Consider the following 21,944-nt stretch of genomic DNA (forward strand, 5'->3'; position numbering starts at 1 on the left):
AGCGTGGGGATTGAAAAGAAATCTTAGGGATGGTAGTAGGATTTTGTTATGCTTACCATTCCTTCTCAAATCGTACAAATATCTCTTATTGAATGAAATCCTTCAAAATCTATAAATATTTGAATAGCTATAGATTTGCATGGACTCCATAAAAACTTTTTAAAATCTTAGTTTACTACACCGGGATTCTAAAGTCTTTTATAGTCCTTTAATTGACTACCCTGTATTTGAATGGACTCTTTTACTATCCTAATTTTCACTCGGGTAATAATTTAGAGATTATATCAGCAGTTTATATTATTTTAATAAATTAATTTTTTTTTTTGAGAAAAATAAAATTTAATATTTTAAACAATACTGAATTATTATGTGTGAAAGTCTATATTTGTATTTGGGTAAACAAAAAAGAATTATTATTAACACTTCAAAAATCTTATTTGACACTTCAAACATTTTATAATTAGAAAAAAAAATACATGAGAAGCCCAACAAAAAAACAGTCATGTGTGAAAGGCCGCACGTGGGATGCAAAGCGAAACGGCAAAACGATTGGATTGTGCCATTCTGGTGCGAATTATCGACGCCCACACACGAATTTCCATTGTCGCAACCCGAAACACGATTGCCGTCCCGCTTTTCTTTTGGCTCCTTTCTCAACAAACCCACCCGGGTTTCAACTTCCGATCCCGAATTTTACTTTCCGAGTCCGACCCACTTCTATACGTTTCGCTCGTCTTCTTCCCTGCAGTTGTCGTTTTCGGGTCTCGGATCTACTTTCTCGGAAGACCAGTCCGATATTTCGGAGTCGGAAAATCTCGGCGTGTTGGGAAAGCTTCAAGTAAGTGCTTTGTGTTGATTTTCAAGTGAATATGAGATGAATTGATTCGAATGCCAATAGGGAGTTGGGAATTCTCTGAGTTATAGAAAAGTGAAAACCAAATGTTGCTGTTAATTCATATTACTTGTTTGGTTGCTGAGAAAATGTAGGAAAGTTAAAGGAACTTTCTGACTTAAACAGCGCATTACATTGTATTGTTTACTTTCGGAATCCGGAGATTAGTGTTGTCTGTCACTGAAATGACCTGAATTTTCTTGTGAAGCTATTCATTTTACTACATTTTTGTTATGATTTAAAAGCAATGGAAAGGAAAAAATTATGGAATTTTGCAACTTGTATTGCCTGCAACCCTGAGAAAATGACATATGCATTTAGTTATAGTGTTATATCTCGAAAACTTGAAATTTTGGATTCAGCTGTAAAAGTTGCTTGTGTAATTTGTTCTCATGGATGCCGACGATGAATTCGAGGAATTTCTTTTTGCATTGCCTTCTTTTTATTTGATAATTTCTGGATGCTATCCTAACTGCGTTTTCATTTGTTATCAATTGTTCCAGTGGCTATAAACTCATGCCGTTTTCTTGCTCAAAACAGAGGTGTGCTATGCAGCGGTAAGTTCTGGGGCTTGGGGTCGTGGTGCTTGGTTTGTCTGTGTTGGAACATTTTCTTCTTCTGTTTTCTCTACCTTTGCAAACAAAGAAATAATTTTGTTTCTTCTCCCACATTACACGTAGTTGGTACGTATCTTAAGTCAAGATTGCATTACTAGTATCAGTATGATTTCATTTGTTGATTGGAAAGTCTATATAATTAAAAATGATATATTATTTGAAAATAGGCAATAATATAACTTCGGGGAAACTAGTGCGATGGAATAGACTTAATGTTTGTTTCCTTCCAATACGTGACGTGATTTGTGATGTCAGGATATGTAAAGTGATCTGTCCTGTTCAAATAATTTGAAGTCACATGTTGTAACTTTGGCTGGGAGATATTGATAATTTTACCAATATTATGTGAATATTGCTGATAACTTCACATTTGCAAATTGGTTTGATTTCGATAAGTGTGAAACTATTTTTCTTTATTTTCATGAAAGAGACAAAAGAGACTTGGAGTTTAATTTTGAGGTCATATTTCAGATTAATAATGATTAATGACTGAATCTTTTTCTTGTTTATTTTGATTTGCACATCATTTATGAATGAGGCAGTTCATTAGCTTTTTGTTTTTGTAGGTAATTATATCTAAATAAGTTAATGTCGTAGAGGGTTATCACTAAATGCTAGAGTCATAAGTTAACACTGGTAGTAAAACACAACAGAGGTGAAGCATCAATCTTCGTCATGTAGATTGACATGAAAATGGTTATGCCAAGCCATATCGCTTTGGTCAAAGCATGGTTCTGAAACAGTAGTGTGGTTTCTGATAATTCTTTTTTAATTTGTCATTCATAAGTTCCATTTTTCAGAGAGAATTTTAGAGTTTATATGCTTTAATATCAGATGAAGTTTTTAAACCTAGTTTTGGTGTTATTTAATTTATTTTAATTTCTCTAATCATGGTTTTGTGTATTGCGACTTCAATTCAGAGTATTAACAGCTTATTGTGGATTATTCTCAGAAGCTTTTTGACATTTCCCAAGATATGCAGCACAAGGATAATCAAGTGAGCTTTATTTTTCGTGTGTTTTTATCTTTTCTGGTTATCATATTTCAATATAATATTTGAGGTTGGATAACTTGCCTTTCAACGTAATCTTTGAGCTTGGATACTGTATTAGCCGAGCTTAAATACCTTGAAGTTTAACTTATCATCTCAAACTATGGCCAAGACAACAATCTATTTTTCGTTTATCCTATACAAGTGCCTTTGTGTTCTTTCTTTTGACATTTGTCTACGATGCATTAATCATCAGGGTTCAGTTCCACCTCGTGCTTCTGATCCTGGCTGGGCCCATGGCATTATGGTGAATGGAGGTCGTCAGAAGATTAAGTGCAAATACTGCCACAAAGTAATGCTTGGGGGTGGAATTTCCAGACTAAAACAGCATCTGGCTGGGGAAAGGGGGAATGTAGCTCCATGCGAGGAGGTACCTGAAGAAGTTAAAATGAAGATTCAACAACACCTAGGTTTTAAAGTACTTGAGAAGCTTAAAAAGCAGAAAGGATTAAACACTAGCAGGGATTCCGCATCCTACCAGTATAGGGAAGAAGAAGACAATGAAGATGGAATGAGAACTCAAAAGAAAGTTTCCACACGAGGCACGCGAAGGAGAAGGGGAAAAGAGGCTACAGAAGGAATTTCCAATAAGAAACACAAAAAGCATTCTTTTCCTGCTGCAACAGCTAATGTTGCTCAGCCTTTGCATCAGAGTTTTGCTTCTCAAGATATGATAGATCAAGCTGATTTGGCTGTTGCAAGATTTATGTATGAATCTGGTATACCATTCACTGCTGCAAATTCGCATTTTTATCAACAGATGGCTGATGCAATTGCTGCTGTTGGTCCTGGCTATAAGATGCCTTCTTATAATGCTTTGGGGGGAAAATTGTTGAACCACAGCGTTCAGGATGCAGAAGAATATGGAGAGGAACTGAGAAGATCTTGGGATGTGACTGGGTGTTCAGTCATGGTTGATAGGTGGGTGGATAAAGGTGGTCATACAGTTATCAACTTCTTTGTATACTGCCCCAAGGGCACTGTGTTCCTCAAATCTGCAGATGCGTCAGACATCTCAGAATGTCCAGAAGCACTTCTTAATTTATTTGACGGTGTTGTTCAAGAAGTTGGGCCTCAGAGGATTGTCAATTTTGTGACAGATGCTTCTCCCAGTTGTAAAGCTGCTAGAAAGCTTTTAATGGAGAAATATAAGACCTTTTTCTGCAGTACCTGCGGAGCACATGGTGTTGACTTAATGCTTGAGGAAATTGGGAAAATGAATGAAGTTAAAGAGGTCTTGGCAAAGGCAAAAAGAGTAACTCGATTTGTATACAACAGTGCTTGGATGCTTAATCTGGTAAGGAAGAAAACAGGTGGAAGAGAGATTGTCCAGCTTGCAACCACAAGGTTTGCTTCTGTCTTCCTTACGCTGCAGAATATTGTAGCTCTGAAGCACCAGCTCCAACAAATATTTACCACTGCTGCTTGGATGCAGTCAAATTTCTCTAAGCAAAGGGCTGGACTAGAGGTAGCAGAGATTGTTGCAGACCAACTTTTCTGGTCACTGTGTGATCAAACTCTGAAGGTGACAAAGCACCTACTCTCGGTTTTTCATCTTATGGATTGTGAGGAGAAACCATCTATTGGTTACTTATACGATGCAATTGAAAAGGCAAAGAAAAGTGTAATTGTGGCATTTGACAATAATGAACCTGATTACTTGCCATATTTGAAGGTTATTGATCACGTTTGGCAAGAGGAGCTCCATAGCCCACTTCATGCAGCTGCATGCTATCTCAACCCGTCTATATTTTATAGCCCTACCTTTTCTACTAAAAAAGTCATCCAGAAGGGATTGCTTGACTGTATTGAAACCATAGAGCCTAACTTAACAGCTCAAGTTGTGATTACAAGCAACATAAATTTCTATGAGGAAGCTGTAGGGGATTTTGGTCGACCCGTGGCTTTACGATGTCGAGAATCATTGGCCCCAGGTTGAAATAATCTTCACTTGTTCCAGGTTTCTAGCTTGTTTTATGCATTGCAGTATTAAACTATGTTGTCTTGTTTTGCAGCTACTTGGTGGTCCCTGTATGGAGCTGATTACCCTGATCTCCAACGGTTAGCTGTCAGGATACTAAGTCAAACTTGCAGCATTATCCGGTCTAAGAGGAGTGGGAGCATATTTGAACGTATGTATTCAAAGAAAAGGAACCGATTGGAGCAACAGAGGTTGAACGACCTTGTATTTGTTCATCATAACTTGCACCTTCAACATATGTAAGTTTCTCCACCCTCTGTATCTTTTCTCATAGTGTATCCATAAGATTGCTCATAGCAAGGAAATAAATATAATCTGTACTACCATATCATTTGCTTTGATTTGTCTATGTATTTTATACTCCAAGGTTGTACGAGACAGTGAGTCTTTGTGGGACTTAGGTATTTACTTTTTAATCTTGTAATTCACTGATTAATTCTCCACATAAAAATGGACTCATGTCAATTTTATTTTAAAACAACCACCAGAGTTAATCTTTTTCTGTTGTCCACTTTTCTTCCCTCTCGATTAAAGGTCCTTGTGATGCCCTCAAAGGCTTTTGATGTGCATTAATACTCTTTCGATAAAGGACTAAATGCAGTCAAAGTGTCTTCCAGGACAAGCTAGTCATTTACTTCTATGTCTTCATATTTAAGAAAGAACATGACTGGAGAACACATTCTATTTTGTGTGTACAAGAATTACTATATTAAATTGAATGGACCTGTATATGTATCTTTGCTTCTTTTTTTTCTTTTTTTCTGACAGAGGAGACGATTTGGTTTACCTTGACCTTGCCTAAGTAGCATTCTTCTTCTTATTAGTAATTAAAACTGTGCGTCTTTGATTGCTTGTTTAGTATGCGTTTGAAGTCTTCCCTGGTGCCTGTATAAATTTATCCAAATTAATAGAAAATTGGAGTATTGGTCCGTAAACTTTGGCAAAATTGGAGCTTTGGTCCCTGAATTAAAAATTGATCCGAACTCATCATAATGTGAAAATTGGGTAACATGTTAGAACTTCCGTCCAATTTAAAGGGTTTTAAGGGAAAATAAGAGGTCTAACAGAGTTGCCCAAAAGTACCATTGCTCCACACGACAAGTTCATGGACTACTACTGACGGATTTTTAGTTCGGGTACTAATGCTCCAATTGGATTAAAGTTCAGGGACCAATGCTTCAATTGGATCAAAGTTCAGGGACCAATGCTCCAATTTTCTCCCAAATTAACTCAATTAGGCTGAAACACAATTCAGGAATGGGTTATTTGTGAAATATTTCTTTTAATCTAGTATCACAAATTTAAAACTACCTTGTCTCTTTGGATTATTAAGGAAGAAAATTGAATAGGGCAATGCTTGTTGGTAAAGTTTGTGAGCATTGTACTGTTCCAATTCTTTCTTCAGACACAACTCATTTATCTTTTTCCTTTTTCTTCCTTTTTTGGTTTAACGGAAGCAGGCGTTCTGAAGCAAGTAAAGGCGTATATACAAGAGGTACCCTGGATCCAATATGTTTAGAAGCTATGGATTCCAACATTGAAGATTGGGTGGAAGACCTGGGAGATACTGGCAGCGATGAGTTAAGGTGGATGGATGTGATGGTCCCTGGTGAGTGGAAAGTTTTGAATCATAGAGTACAGAGTACCAACGATTGTAATGACAGTACAGATGACAGAGGTAGTGATGATGGGAGAGGTATGGACATAAATGATGATTAATAGTATAGAATATCTCGATGGTTGTAATGACAATGCGTATTAGTCTGGTAGCTGGTGGTTTTAGTTTATTTTCTTATACTCTAGTATGAATTGCTGGATATAAGCGATGTTAATATGAATTAGCTCAATCGTTGAGTTTGATTCAATCATTTGAATGATAAAGCAGTAATACTGTGTTTTGGAATGGAGAACACTGCATTGAAAGGTGTATCCCAAACACTTAAGAACACTTAAAATTTACAGGTTTATGGGGGTCGGTTGTGAGTGGACTATCAGTATAGTCTGTTGGATTAACCATACTCAAAAAGTCTGTATAGTTTTGAGTACAGCTTAGCGAGGTCACGAGCTTGAATGATGTTAAATCTCTTTACTGTTAATATTCTTTAACTCTTTATGCTTATATTGGAACGAAATACTTGAATATTTAGGATCACAATTAACTGCATATTGTCTTCATTACATTCTTGTATATTTGACTGCATATTTAACAGGAACTGTTAATACTCTTTAACTCTAAAACTTGTATTGGAACAAAATTCTTGAATATTTAGGATCCGTTTAAGGACATAATGTCTTCATTACATTCGTAAAATTACAGGATATATACTCAGTCAGAAAATTAAATCTTGTGTACTCATTACGAATCTGTATTTGGTGACCTTTATCTCGTGGTGACTGCAACAGAATATAATTCTGGGGTGAAAAAAGGAGGGAAAGGGGAGTTCTCACTTGGTACAAGAACTTGATGGATCAACCTGGCTTACGAATGTAATGAAGGTCTCCAGCCTCTAGGCAGGAAGAGAGCAAAATCTTCATTTTAAAAAGCTTCCCTTTTCCGTCCTGCCAAACAACTCTTCGGTGGTAAGAGATTAAATTTTAAAGGGAAATTTCAATCTTCCTTGTTTGGTGTGTAGATGCACTTTTTCTTCTTTGGAAGGAAAACACAGCGTAGATTTTTACAGGTTAGATTTGTTCTTCCAGTTTCACTCAATTCTGGTACATGCTTTGATAACATAAAACACCTAAATGCTAAACAAAAAGTCAGCCCTAAACAGAAAGTCTTCTGGGGCTGAAGGTTATCGTTTTCGGTTTTAAAGTAAAAAGTAACTTCTCAGGCAAAAATATCGATTCAAAGATAAAACGTTGGGGCAGGGTTTTCTCATTGCTGCTACTGAAATTTTCCTCAGTTTAGCCAGGCTAAGTAGACTACCTTGGATTTTCTATTTTTTCCTTGTTCTGTAAATTAAAGCAGCGAGGCGCTCCTACTTTCCATGGCAGAAGTTGGCATACAGTTAGTTTCAATTTTCATGTTTATGGTCATTGGTCTTCCAAGGACACAGAGAAATTAACTTCCGCAGTTTACTGAAAAAATTGATGGCCATTGACTGGATAAACGGAAAACTATAATGGTCGAGGATGGGAGAGGACTACATCTTGGAGGGACCTATCTCTCTACACATGGCAGCTTTGAACTCATCAAAGGTAACTTTTCCATCACTGTTTGCATCCATCCGATCAAATATTTCATTCAATTTACCAGGTTCGGTGATATCAGCTGGAAGGCAGTCATCTGGCAAAAGCCTCTTCAATGTAGTTTTATTTGGTCATAATCTTATTTGAAAACAACCAAACAATTAGGATAAACCATGTAAGGTGATAGGGGATGAGACATTACCCTGAGCATCGATGCTAATTCTTCTTTGCTGATGCAACCAGACGGATCCGTATCAAACATATGGGTGTGAAACAAAATAGTGGGACAAATAGAATAGGGATAATGACAGTGAATTAGGAGTAGACATTATGGATGGTAAAAGCTATATGACGTTTGATTAGTAGTAGTTTCTTTAATTTAGTGAGCAAGGTTTGATTTTCTCAGGAATCTTTATAGTCCAAATTAGTTTGGTTAGACTCTTGGAGTGAGTTTTTGTTATGTAGTGGAACTAACTGAAAATACAGGAGAGTGCACTTGGAAGCACAGGCGGAGAGCATCGTCTCCTTGTCAGTTCTTGAGACTAGAGAATCCAGACAGTATCTCTCACATGTCAACGGTGCCATCGCGATTTTTGTCGAATAGGTAAAAGATTCTGGGTATTTTGAGGGATTAGAGACGACATTTTCATTGTTTTCAGCAACTCCTCAAATTCTGAAAAAGTAGCATTGTCACCTTTTACACATCTGCACATTGCCAAATTGGAATTTATAAAACATTGGATTACCAGATAACTTAGCAAAGGGCTCTTGCCAGTGTAATTTTATGATTGCTTAAACAGAATAAGCTTCTCATTAAACTGAATTATGTAGCTATGGGATACATATAACTGCTATATATGCAAGTTTTAACCAGAAACTGGATGCTGAGTACTGATGATTCTCTCTGTCTGACCTACAATTTTACACCACATTCGCAGATAATTAGTTGTGCAAAATGTGCTTAACTAGTCTCATTTTCTTAAAATGTAAACTCAGATTCTTGATTTCGTCTGGTTTAAGGTCATGGGATCCTAGCAATGATTTTTGCTTCTTTGTTCTTAAGAACATCGAGCTTGTCTGCACGTTTTCTATTGCTGCTGCACGGAGTTTGCACCAAGCATTAAACCTCTGCAGTCGTGATACAATCTCAGCATCCATTTGATCCTATCTGGTTGAAAGACTGACAACCCATGGATGGTTCTAAATTAGTTAGGCTAACAAATCTAGGAGACTGCATTTTGGTGCTACCAAGAACTACTCAATAAGAGTTCATTTAGTTGCTATATAGCTCAGACTGATATCAACGTTTTGTCGATATTTTCATTGTGTTTGTTGATGCTTGATCTCTTCTCTTGCTTACAATTACAAGCCTACCTCTTGAGCACTAGGTCTCTTGTCATGGTCGACTTTGAGGAGGTCCGAAATCAATTGTTTGCTGACAAAGAAATAACCTTCCAGGTTTTCTCATGGAAACTGAATGCTCCCTGCAGGACAAGAAGCATTTTCTCGTTATTTGAACAGAACTTTTGACAAAAGCAAATCATTTTAATTTCTGTCTTCTAGTAGAATGTCAATGCTAATTACTTACAGGCATAATCATCTGTTGCTTTTGCTGATTCGACTGGGAAATAAAAGGTGGGTACCTAAAAAGCAAATCATATCATTTCTGTGTTCTAATATGCTTATACACAATTAATGTTACAGTCTTCTGTTTGGTTTGCCCAGAAAATGAAGAAAAAAAATATGAACATACCTGGAGAAAGAGCCCACATGTCGCTCTTAGAAGTGACCAGTCCCTGAGAAAGAGCCTCTGGTGACAGGGAACCAAACAGTCCCACAGCAGGGTCGGTGAACTCCTCCACAGAACTCAGCCTAAAATCCATAATCTTCAGCGGAGAATTGTTGGTGTTGTTCAAGAAGAGGCACATTTCTGGCTTCAAGTCCCGGTGAACAATATTCGAGCTGTGAAGAGCTGCCAAGCCTTGTGCAGTCTGCCTCACCACAGCTGCAGCTCCAGCCTCACAATACCTTTCTTGCTTCACAATCCTATTCCTATCACACAGTTCCCCTCCTGAACAGAGCTCCAGCACAAGGTGGACCCCAGTCTTATCCTCGTACTCATCGGGCAAGTCAATCACATTCTGGTGCGGTGACACATTCTCAACAATCTTCCTCATCATCATGATTTCATTAGTGAGCAGCACATTTGATATGGACACCTGCTTCCATGTTTGGAAAGCGGCAGCAGCAAAGCTTTTCTGGTCATTGCCCCGGGTGTGGGGGCGGAGAAGGAAGGTTTGTGGGTGCAGACAGCCTTTTGAGTGTTTTGGTTGCCACATTGTTCTTGTCACTGCTACTGCCTGACTTTCTGCTGATGCCTTTCCTGACCACAGAATCCTCCTTTGCCTAAAATCTCTGATATTTTTCATGCTTATCTGCATGTCTTCTTGTTTCTTGCCCAATGATTAGGACAACGATTACGATGATGACCAAGACAAACAAACCTTTGATGAGATGGAACTGGCAAAGCACCCAACCAAGAGGGATTAATAGAATTATATGGCTGAATTATTTCTAAAATATTTACATAAACTCTACATCCTTAATTAAAACTCACGTTAACACTCTCCCTTAAGTTGGTGCATAGATATCACATATGCTCAACATGATGAGTGAGTCATCAATCTTCCTACTACACGTCATGAGTAAGAACATTTTCCAATTGCTCCTCATAATTTACAAATGGTATTGACATAATCTTCTTTTCAAGTTTCTCTTTAGTAAAATGCCTATTGACCTCCACATGCTTCGTCCTATTATGTTGCACTGGATTGTCTGCTATATCCTTTGCAGACTTGTTATCACAATATAGTTTCATAGTCTCCTTCGTTTGAACCCAAGTCCCCAAAAAAGTTTGCGTAACCACAGAATCTCACATATCCCTTGTGCCATACCTCGGTACTCACCCTCAGCAGACGACCGTGATACCACTTTATGTTTCTTACTACGCCATGTGACTAAATTCCCTCCAACAAAAGTGAAATAGCCGGATGTAGAACGCATGTCGGCTACATCACCTGCCTAATCCACATCGGTAAATCCTTCAATTCTTAGATGTCCATGTCTTCCATACAAAATGCCCTTACCAGGTGCTTTCAAATATGCTAAAATATGCATGACAACCGCCATGTGATACACTTGGTGGGTGCATAAATTGACTCACAACACTTACTGCATAAGCAATATCAGGAAGATTATGAACCAAATAAATCAATCTCCCTACAAGTCTCTGATATCGCACTTTATCAACCAGTTTCTAATCCAAATACACGACCAAATGATGTTTTTCCACAATAGGAGTATCCACAGGCTTACACCCTAAATACCTGTTTCCCTTAATTTAACAAATCCAAAACATATTTATGCTGAGACAAGAAAATACCTTTGGTTGAACGAGCAACTTCAACCCCAAGGAAATACTTCAAGTCACCAAAGTTCTTCATCTCAAATTCTGCCGCAAGATGCTCTTGTAAATTCACAATTTCGTCGGAATCATTTCCAGTGATAATCATGTCATCTACATAGATAACCAGAGCAGTTACTCTATTCAGTCTCCGCTTCACAAATAACGTGTGATCGGAATGACTTTGACGATATCCCTTCTTCTTCATGACTTGAGTGAACCTATCAAACCATGCATGAGGTGACTGTTTGAGCCCATACAATGATTTCCGCAATCTACATACTCTTGTTTTTCCACCAACATCGTACCGGAGGAAAATCGATGCATACTTCTTCCTCTAGATTTCCATGAAGGAAAACATTTTTCACATCAAACTGTTTTAGTGCCAGTCCATATTTGTAGCTAAAGAAATAAGAACACGTACCGTATTTATCTTGATTACGGGAGAAAACATTTCTTGATAATCCACGCCATACGTCTTAGTATATCCTTTTGCCACCAATCTTGCTTTGTATCAATCAATTGATCTGTCGGCTTTGTATTTAATTGTGAACACCCAACAACATCCAACAATCTTCTTCCCATTGGGCAACTTCATTACTTCCCAGGTCTTATTTTTTTCTGTAATGCTAACATTTCCTCATCCATCGCTTTCACCCACTTTGGATCTTTCAAAGCTTCCTCCACTCGGGTAGGGATTTCAATGGACTCCATATTATTCACCAAGGCTTGATGTTCAAGTGCATGATTCGTGCATGATACGTAGTTAGCTATTGGGTACTCCACTTTCCCTTCCAGAGAAAACATGTTAGGAGGCACACCTCGATTTTGTCTTGGTGGCAACTTATACGTACTTACTATATTATTTAGATTAGTTGCATAATCATCTACAATACTTACCTCAAGTATATTCAGAGAAGATGTATTGGACAACACTGTGAGCTAGAGAGAGGGTAATACACTGCTAGGCTCGTTGTCAGATTCGGTTGCAGCAAACTATTCAGGACTAGGCTCAGCAGGAACTATTAAACCAAACTACCATTGTCGGCAGTTTCTTGCTGTTGCTGGGCACCACTGCTCTCGGTAGCAACTTGTCGAGACTCCTTTGTTCTATTTTAGGCAGAAACCTGCTGGAAATCTTTCATGCTGCTCTCGGCAGCAACTTCATTGACTCTCCATGCATCCATGACTCCCCTATATCCAACCAACAAAGATCACCAATAGTATCACTCTCCCCATGGTGATCTGAAGTCTAGTGGAGTGGAGCATAAAAATATTCAGATTTTGAAAATGTAACATCCATAGTCACATACATATGGTGGGTGTCAGGATGATAACACTTATACCTTTTCTGATGAGTGGAAAAAACCAATAAATACACACCGAAGTGCACACGGATCAAGTTTACTTCGATGATTTTTTTGAATATGAACATACATTACACACCCAAACACGAGGAGTGAGCGTATTCGTTGACACTACTAAAGCATGTCGGGTGAGTTTCTGAAGAGGTTTAAAAACCGACAACTCGGGATGACATACGGTTGATTACATAAACTGCATAAGTGACTGCTTCAAGCCAAAAACACTTAGGAACAGAAGCACCAATGAGCAAGGCACGACAGTTTCAAGAATATGGCGATTCTTCCTCTCAGCCACCCCATTTGTGGAGTGTGAGGACATGTCGTTTCATGAATAGTTCATTGATTACAAAGAAATTTTGACACCTCAAAATTAATATATTCACCGGCTAAATCACGAAAATGGTCCCTGAGATTTGTATTACACATCACTTTGGTCCCTGAGATTTCAAATCAATAGAAGTGGTCCCTGAGATTGTCCACCATCCATCATTTTCGCCATTCCGTTAAAAACTCCGTTAAGTGTCCCGAAGCTTGGCTGGAAGTTTGAGCAATTTTCAAAGCTTCGTAACTCAATCGTTTCTTAACCAAATTCAACCCATAATATATCAAAATGAAGATAGGAAAGTGTAGAATAAGATTATACCTATTTAGAAGTCCAATGGTTGCCGGAGATGGCCGGAAAATAGCCTCAAAATTGACTGGTTCGAGGGAAAACTGGAAACTCGCCGGAAACAGGGTAAACTTTAAACGTTTATAACTTCTTCAATACTCAACGAAATCAAGTGATTCAAAAATGAAAATCATACTTCTTGATGAGACAAAGAGAATGATACCTTTTTCAGTGGCTAACTTGCCTTGTTTTGGCTGGAAAACGGCTCGAAAGTGGCTATATTGGTCTCGAGTTAGCCACTTTCAAGCTGTTTTCGGCCAAAGCAAGGCGAGTTATCCATCAAAAAGGTACCATTCTCTTCATCTCGTCTAGAAGTATGATTTTAGTTTTTGAATTACTTGATTTCGTTGAGTATTGAAGAATTATGAAAGTTTAAAGTTTACCCTGTTTCCGGCGATCTCCGACAATCATTGGGATTCCAAATTGGTATAGTCTTATTCTACACTTTCCTATCTTCATTTTGATATATTATGGGTTGAATTTGGTTAAGAAACGATTGAGTTACGAAGCTTTGAAAATTGCCCAAACTTCCGGCCAAGAGCTCCGGAACACTTAACGGAGTTTTAAACGGAATGACCAAAATGATGGATGGTGGACAATCTCAGGGACCACTTGTATTGATTTCAAAATCTCATAGACCAAAATGAGGAGTTATGCAAATCTCAAGAACCATTTTCGCGATTTAGCCTATATTCATCTTCATTATCAGAGCGAAGTACTTTAATAATGGAGGAATATTGAGTCTAAATCATCTGAGAAAAAGATTGAACCACCATACTAACATCACTCTTATTTTTCATCACATATAACCATGTCATACGAGTGCAATCATCAATGAACGCAACAAACTATTTAATTCTAGAAGAAATACTAACAGGGGATGGTCCCCAGACATCATAATGCATGAGATCAAACGGAAACAATCTTTTATTCATACTTGGAGGAAACGAGGCACGATGGCTTTTAGCAAGAATACATACTTCACATTGTAAGTTTGATTCAATTATTTCACGAAATAAACTAGGCAACATACACTTTAAATAACCAAAAGATACATGGCCCAACCAGCGATACAATAACCAAACTTGTAAATTACTAGCATGAGACGCTTGAACCGCATTAGTTCTTCGAGGAATGACGTCGTCCACATAATACAACCCATCTCTCTTAGTACCATGCCCAATTATCTCCTTGGTATGAATATCCTGAAGTAGACAAAAGGACGAATACATTATACAACACAATCCAATTGCTCAGTAACTTGTGGTATAGATAATAGATGATGAGATAAGGATGGAATGAGTAAACAGTGATGTAACGAAAGAGAGGGTGTAAGACACACTATTCCCACTCCAACAACCGGAGTAGTAGTGCCATTGGCAGTAGCTATGCACTTTCTACGAGATATTGTCATATATTGAAACAAAGTTTTATCGTAAGTTCGTTGCACCAGAGTTGAGAATCAAATCTATATGATGATTAGTATCAGAGGCTAAAAGAACATGTCCCACAATACCTGTAGTAGACGATGATTCACTAGTACAAGTCAACAGAGACTGACTCGAATCACTAGATGGTAGCTCGGCTTCTTTAGTACTGCTCGGTGTGGCAGCGGCTAAGGATGCACGTCTTCCACTTGTTCCATTATTTGCACGCTCATTTACTTACAAGTGTTTCTTCAACTCCGAAAACCATTCAGATACTCCATGCTTCGCAAAACTTATATCCTCAGTGTGGCGGGTTTGACCACAGAAAGTACATTTCAAATCATCTTTGTTTTCTTTAGTAAAGGGACGAGAATTCATAGATCATTTTGAAGACCCATTAGAACGAAAAATGCTCAGATGGTCGAGAAACCATAGCCACCGCAAGTACCCTAATTGGCTAATTGCATTACTCCCACCTATCATGATGGCATGGCGTTGTGCATCACGCCTAACAACAGAGAACACTTATTCGACAAATGGTAAAGGTTGAGTTCGTAGAACATCACTACGAACCTTATCAAACATATCATCTAGACCTGCTAAAAAAGCATAAACCCGGTCCATTGGATCTTGTTTGTACCATATTTAAAGCCTCTGTATTTAGACCTCGTATAAATACTCGGGGGAGTCAAATGTAATTATGTAATAAATGAAGGGGCAAATATGTAATAAGTGAGAAGCCCTTATTCTATAAAATGACTCCTTACTCTTCTCATTAAGGGAGGTGAAAGTTTTACGCTATGGGAAGAGAGAAAACATCTTAGAGATGGCAAATACAGAAAATAGGCTAGAGAGCACACTGCCTCTAGCCTTATTGTATATTCACCATTTAGAGTGAAACAATATCAACATCAATGTGGACGTAGACCAAACATTGGGGTGAACCATAATACATCTTGTGTTCTTTACTTTCTTGCAGATTCACAGTCGGATTTATGTTGTTCCAAGACCCTTCTAGTTTTGTGCATCAACATTTGGTGCAGTCTGTGGGAAACGACACGAAAAGCTATGTCGTTTCTCTTTCATTTTTTCATCTCACCACCGTGAATCTCCATAACCCAAGAACCACGAACCTCCATTCTTGGGCTTTTCCAGAAAACCACAGTTTCTTCTCTCTATCTCTCTCTCTCTCTCTCTCTCTCTCTCCCTCTCTCTTTCTCTTCGAGCTCTGAGATGGTGAAAGAAATGAGGGTTAAATCAAACCCAATATGCTGTAGTCCAACAAGAAACAGAATCCTCCTCCTCTTCTGCTTTTGATTCTTCTTTATTTCCTGTCCAAACTCAAAACTCTACAATTGTTGATTTTTAACTCTCAAACATATGGCAATATTGCAGTAAAGTGCGACCTTTTTACTGGAGATTGGATACCAGACCCATCAGGTCCAAGATACACTAACGAAAGCTGACTAGTCTCCGCACTCCCAGTCTCCGTCTCAACGCTTTAAGAGGTCATCTACCTTCAGATCTATTTGCCTGCGTGACTTTTCGTATCCTTTACTTGCAAGGCAATCTTTTCTCCTGTGAAATCTCAGAGTTTGTCTACAGTCTGCACGACTTGGTCCTGCTGAACTTGGCCTCCAACAACTTTTTCGATGTACCGGTCACTCGGATCCAGCAAAAATGAATATATTCATATTAACAAGCAACATGACCCACCTAGCCAGCGTCCTCATCTTGCTCCTCATGACACCACATCGACCCGACCTGATTCTCCGTCTCCGACGATGCCAGCGCGATCCAAATGTCTTCCCGAACCCGATGTCGACATTCTCACCTACGACGCCCTTCGCATCCCCAAGCACTCTAGCATCCTGGCTTCGGGGTTGTCGGTGCTGGAAAAAGTAATCAACGGCCACGTAAGCACCAGAGCTCCAAGCGGGTCATTCCGATTCTCGACGTTCCCTACGATGCCGTATTGGCTTTCGTCTTCTTCCTATACTATTTCAGATCTTCGATTGCCACCAGCGTCTCAACGCCAAACGCTTCCCTTCCTCGATGATAAAGGTGTGGTCGCCAGAGTCGGAGTTGGCCACAACGCTTCCCTTCCTCTTCCCAACCTGATTGGGTTTGCAATTAAGAAGTAGTAGGAAGTAGCTTGAAGTCGTAAGAGACGATCAACTCTGCGGAAATGGTGTGTTTTATTGAGAAAATATGTGTTCAGAAGATTCATGGCTCAAGGCAACACAAATCCAACAGTGCAGAAGGTCTTTGGTGGTGCATCTTTTTTCAGTCATTTGCTGTTTGGGAATTTTTTTTAATGCCTTCCCACTGTGGGAGTTTGAGTCGGATATCTTGCTGTCTGGTCTCAAAAGCTCTGGCCAAAACTGTATTGATTGGTTTCAAATAGATCAAGACTATGTTGGTCCTAATTCCAAGGCAAGTTCGAGGCTTTGGGTCGAGTCTCGGTGCCGAGAGGCTGAGGCATATGAGGAAACAACGACGAAAGAGGAAGAGGACCGAGGATAGAATGAGCAGGGTAACACCACCGATAATGAAAATGGTGCGAATGTGCTCGAGTCGGAGGACCCCATACTCAAGAAATCAGAGGCGCAATGGAAAAAGAAAAATGATATCTGGAGATGGAGAAAAGCAGAAAGCAAAAGTAGAAAATGGGAGGAAAATAATGAAAAAGGAAAAGATGTCTGGAGATGGAGAAAAGCCGATGAGGAAGTGGAAAGCATGGCACACCCATACCCACTGTCATTGATGAATATTTTATTAAGTTGTCTTCTGCAAACTGGAGCAATTATTATATAGTTATACTGATGTGTAGAGAAGGCAGCATGCCAAAAAGAAAAAAAAAGAAAAAAAAAGTCAGGCCCTATGGCTTCAAACTCCAACCTCCATCCCTCCACTTAAGGTTCACCCTCTATTATCACCAACCAGGTGATCAAAAGTACGTCCAGTACTCCAAAATTATTCGGCAGCCTGCCGCTATTATCACCAGCTAGGTGATCAAAAGTACGTCTAGTACTCCAAAATTATTCAGCAGCCTACTGTTATTATCATCAACCAGGTGATCAAAAGTACAACCTGTCATCCAAAAAATCATACATAAGCATCACTCATAACAATCACCATCATTCATGAGCATCATTCATGTCAATCATACATAAACATTCATGAGTATAACTTATGTCGACATCCATGAGCATCACTCATGTCACTCAACATAAACAGAGCATCACTCATGTCAACCAGCTTCGAAAGCTTCAGAGCTCTAGCTTCGAAAGCTTCATTTACAGAGCTCTAGCTTCGAAAGCTTCATTTATAGAACTCCAGCTTCGAAAACTTCATTTACATAGCTCTAGCTTTAAAAGCTTCATTTACAGAGCTCCAGCTTCGAAAACTTCATTTACAAAAGCTCCAGCTTCGAAAGCTTCATTTACAAAGCTCTGACTTCAAAGCTTCATTTACAAAAGCTCCAGCTTCAAAGTTTCACCTACAAAGCTTCAATGCATGGTATACAAAGACCGCCTCCGAACAACCGCCACTTCGGCCCATAGATGGATTGAATTTGAAGTCTCCAGCCAACATACTCTATTGATTGAAGACTTGGGGGACTACACTATGTACCATATATTGGGCTTCCGCAATTGGGCCTCATGAAAAATACTTGAGGGACTTAGCCCATTATTTATGTACTGAGAAGCGAACCCTTATTCTATAAAAAAACTCCCTCACTTTCATTAGAAAGTACCCATTATTTATGTATTGAGGAGCGAGCCCTTATTCTATAAAAGGGACTCCCTCACCATCATTAGAGAGCATCGCCGCCTACTGAGCAACCGTCTCGCCGCGAGCATCAACTCTAGCCCATCATTTATATATTGAGGTGCCGAGCCCTTATTCTATAAAAGGGACTCCCTCACCTTCATTAGAGAGCATCGTCGCCAACTGAGCAACTGCCTCGCCGCGAGCATCACTCATAACCCATCACTTATGTATTGAGGAGCGAGACTTTATTTTATAAATGGGACTCCCTCACCATCATTAGATAGCACCGCCGCCTGCTAAGTAACCGCCTCGCCGCGAGCATAAACTCTAACCCATTATTTATGTATTAAGGAGCGATCTCTTATTCTATAAAAGGGACTCCCTCACCTTCAACACCACAAGCCGAGCCAACCAAGGCAACATAAGCCACAAGCCGAGCAGCCTCGCAACATGTGCTACTTCTAGTTGAGCATCATTTCACATTGAGCACCACCTCATATCGAGTATCAGTTCTAGATGACATCTAGTTATTTCGGCCCACACATGGACTAAATTTCAAGTCTCCAGCAAAAAAAACTCTCTTAACTGAAGACTTGGGCTTCTACTGTTTGTACCATATTTAGGGCCCCTGTATTTAGACCTTGTATAAATACTCGGAGGACTCAAATGTAATTATGTAATAAATGAAGGGTCAAATATGTAATAAGTGAGGAGCCCTTATTCTGTAAAAGGACTCCTCACTCTCCTCATTAAGGGAGGTGAAAGTTTTAGGCTATGGGAAGAGAGAAAACATCTCAGAGAGGGCAAACACAGAAAACAGGCTAGAGAGCACACTGCCTCTAGCCTTCTTGTATATTCACCAATCAAAGTGAAACAATATCAACATCAGTGTGGACGTAGCCCAAACATTGGGATGAACCACGGTACATCTTGTGTTCTTTACTTTCTTGCAGATTCACGGTCGGATTTATGTTGTTCCAAGACCCCTCTGGTTTTGTGCATCAATAGATCTCTTCTCGAAGTGTCTTCAAATCATGAGCACACTTCATCTTTATTGGTCTGCTTTAATCCAACTTCTGCCATACGGACTTGAGATCAACGTAGTAATGACGTCCTTCCTGACAAAGTCGGAATGACTTAACCTTTAGTTCATAAATCTGGGAGATGTCAGAGCCATCATAATATGTTCGAGCAACCTCTTCCTATACTTCTTTGGCTATGCGAAGGTGAATGAAAAATCCCATGATAGTAGGATCCATAAAATTAATCAACCACCCTTTCACAATTGCATTCTCCGTCTCCCACGTCTCATACTCAACACTGCCTTCATTCGTTCCTTAATATTTCCTGTCACGAATCCCTTCTTACCGCGTCCAATGATATGCATCTCCAACACTTTGGACCAAATGGAATAGTTCGATCCATAGAGTTTGATAACACTCAGCACAACAGAAGCATCATTTTGAATTACCACAGAGTTAAGGACATACTGATTGGTTGAACCAGCGATTCCACCCCCAGATTTATGTTCTAAGCCTCCCTCCTTGTAGTTCAACATTGTTGTATCATAGCACACTCACGGCAGCACAACATCACATTCATGATAACACAGCAGCATACACACACAGCAAGAATAGCGAACACAGTTCTTGAAGACACAGTAACGACACAATGAAATTTTTACAGTTAGAGTTACGGTAAACCAGGCTCGAATGCCAAATAGAATTATATGGCTGAGTTACTTATTTCTTATTATTCACAAGATTAAGAATATATATACACAATCCTTGTTCCATAAGGAAACATAAAAGGACACAAAATATATTCTTCCTAATAAAGGACTCCTAAAATATTTACATAAACTTTACATCCTTAGTTAAGACTCACATTAATAGGATTCATATGGGAAGTGAGGGAACATAGTTGTTGAGGAAAAAAAGAGTCAGTCAATTTGATTTTGTAGCAAGTTTTATGTCTCTTGGGAATTTTCCTCTGCATCAATTTTGAAAGTTTGCAGTTTTTAATGCTTAGCTCTAGTTGCTGAGGAGGAGTTACGTAGCATGGGTACACTGCCAGCAGTGGCGGATCCAGGATTTTAAATTCAGGGGGGGTCCCAATAATAAAGGTCAAAAAATTTATAGACAAAAATAACATTGAAAATTTAAATATAATACATTCATTCAAAAATCATATGCAAAACAATATTACAAATTATAAAATCATAATTCAAGCATCCACGAGGTTTCATAAGTTATTAGGGAGTACCTAAGTTATTGTTTATCTAATATGGATCATTAAATTTAAAACACCGGACAAATAAAACTCTCCCCAAACTCTCACTATCTTTCTAACCAAACACACCATTTTTCTCTTTTGTTAGTTTCCAAACATCCACCTTCTCTCTAACTAAGAACACAACTGCCAAACCTCCACCAACCACCTCCCTCCCCATTCTCCCGAAGCCATGGCAGCTCCACCCCAAAATTTCACCAACCCATGCCAGATCATATCCATCTTACTAACCTTATAAAGGAAATTTCACCCATAAGAAAAATTACTAAGGTGGTTGAAATAATTTGGGGAAATTTGGGCTTATGTACTGCCCCTGCCAGACGATAGAGAAAGGTTGGAGGAGAAGTGGGTGGCACCGACGGATGAGACCATGGTAGAAGCAAGGAGGAGAGAGGTAGGAAGGGTCCCTATTTTCTTTCTTCTCTATGCGCGGTCATCTTCTCCAAGAAGAAGACAGCCACTGCAACCTGCAACCTACAACCTGTACAGACCTCATGCTGGAGTATGAGGGGTCCCCGGAAAATTTCTAGCAGTGATTTAGGATCGCCAACGGGTCCTAGGACCTCCCAGGTCCCTATGTGGATCCGCCACTGACTGCCAGGATGGTGTCTTGTGTCAACGTAAATATAGTTGTGTTTGTATTTCTTCACAGTTTACAAGCAACTCCACGTAGCAGTACAATGCACTCGTGTTATGTAAGTTATTGTTATTCTCCTAGTTACCTATATAATCCATATATATCAAGTGAGCACATAGTAAAGCGGCTGATTCAGGACGATCGAAACAACGATTGATTAAAACAAAAGGAAAAAGAAATAAATTTGGTTCGAATAAGGCATATTTATGGGAAGTCCATCTTGAACATATCTCTTTGGGCTCAAGTAAAAGAGTCAGAGGCCCATTCCAATAAAGGAAACAAGGTGCCTAATTAGAAAAATCTTATCTCACTAAAGGTTATAAGTAGGGGTGAGTTTGATCGGATCAAATTGGAAGCAAGCATTCGTATCATATATTTGTTCTAGTTTCGGAAATTTGGATTATCAGAATTTATTGGAAATTTTGGAATTAGTTTTCTCTCAGAATTTTCGGAACTTGATTCAGATCTCTTATATTTTGCAAGATTGAGAATTTTTTTTTTTTTTTAACTTGTATGATTGCACTATGCAATATTTTTTTTCTTTTTTTTATACCATATTAGATATGATTAAATAGTATGTA

The 21,944-nt window shown here is 38.9% G+C and overlaps 2 protein-coding genes across 8 annotated transcripts; one reads left to right on the forward strand and one right to left on the reverse strand.

Moving 5' to 3' along the window:
* Positions 1–505: 505 nt before the first annotated feature.
* Positions 506–10,313, forward strand: LOC103437106 (uncharacterized). 5 transcript variants are annotated; one of them, XM_070809895.1, is made up of 9 exons: positions 530–838; positions 1,396–1,449; positions 2,430–2,506; positions 2,757–4,494; positions 4,576–4,780; positions 6,002–6,237; positions 6,945–7,742; positions 9,192–9,368; positions 9,459–10,313. In XM_070809895.1, exons 3-7 carry the CDS (start codon positions 2,486–2,488, stop codon positions 7,004–7,006), a joined length of 2,262 nt encoding a protein of 753 aa, XP_070665996.1. In that variant the 5' UTR covers positions 530–838; positions 1,396–1,449; positions 2,430–2,485; the 3' UTR covers positions 7,007–7,742; positions 9,192–9,368; positions 9,459–10,313. The 5 variants fall into 5 exon arrangements, with proteins under 5 accessions (XP_028950974.1, XP_070665996.1, XP_070665988.1 ...); XM_070809887.1 differs by having other exon boundaries at positions 2,462–2,506; XM_070809892.1 differs by having other exon boundaries at positions 6,945–9,368.
* LOC108171647 (calcium/calmodulin-dependent serine/threonine-protein kinase-like) lies at positions 6,781–10,174 on the reverse strand. Of its 3 annotated transcripts, XR_011574113.1 has the most exons (4): positions 9,487–10,174; positions 9,322–9,376; positions 9,108–9,217; positions 6,781–8,438 (listed from the first exon to the last, which is right to left on the reverse strand). XR_011574113.1 is itself a non-coding variant. In XM_029095144.2 (3 exons), the coding sequence occupies exons 1-2, from the start codon at positions 10,172–10,174 to the stop codon at positions 9,330–9,332; spliced, it is 735 nt and encodes a 244-aa protein (XP_028950977.1). In that variant the 3' UTR covers positions 9,076–9,217; positions 9,322–9,329. The 3 variants fall into 3 exon arrangements, 2 of the variants coding, with proteins under 2 accessions (XP_028950977.1, XP_070666003.1); XM_029095144.2 differs by lacking the exon at positions 6,781–8,438 and having other exon boundaries at positions 9,076–9,217; XM_070809902.1 differs by lacking the exons at positions 6,781–8,438; positions 9,108–9,217 and having other exon boundaries at positions 9,233–9,376.
* Positions 10,314–21,944: the final 11,631 nt, after the last annotated feature.

This window comes from Malus domestica, chromosome 02, assembly GCF_042453785.1.
Source record: "Malus domestica chromosome 02, GDT2T_hap1".
Classification (NCBI taxonomy): Eukaryota; Viridiplantae; Streptophyta; class Magnoliopsida; order Rosales; family Rosaceae; genus Malus; species Malus domestica.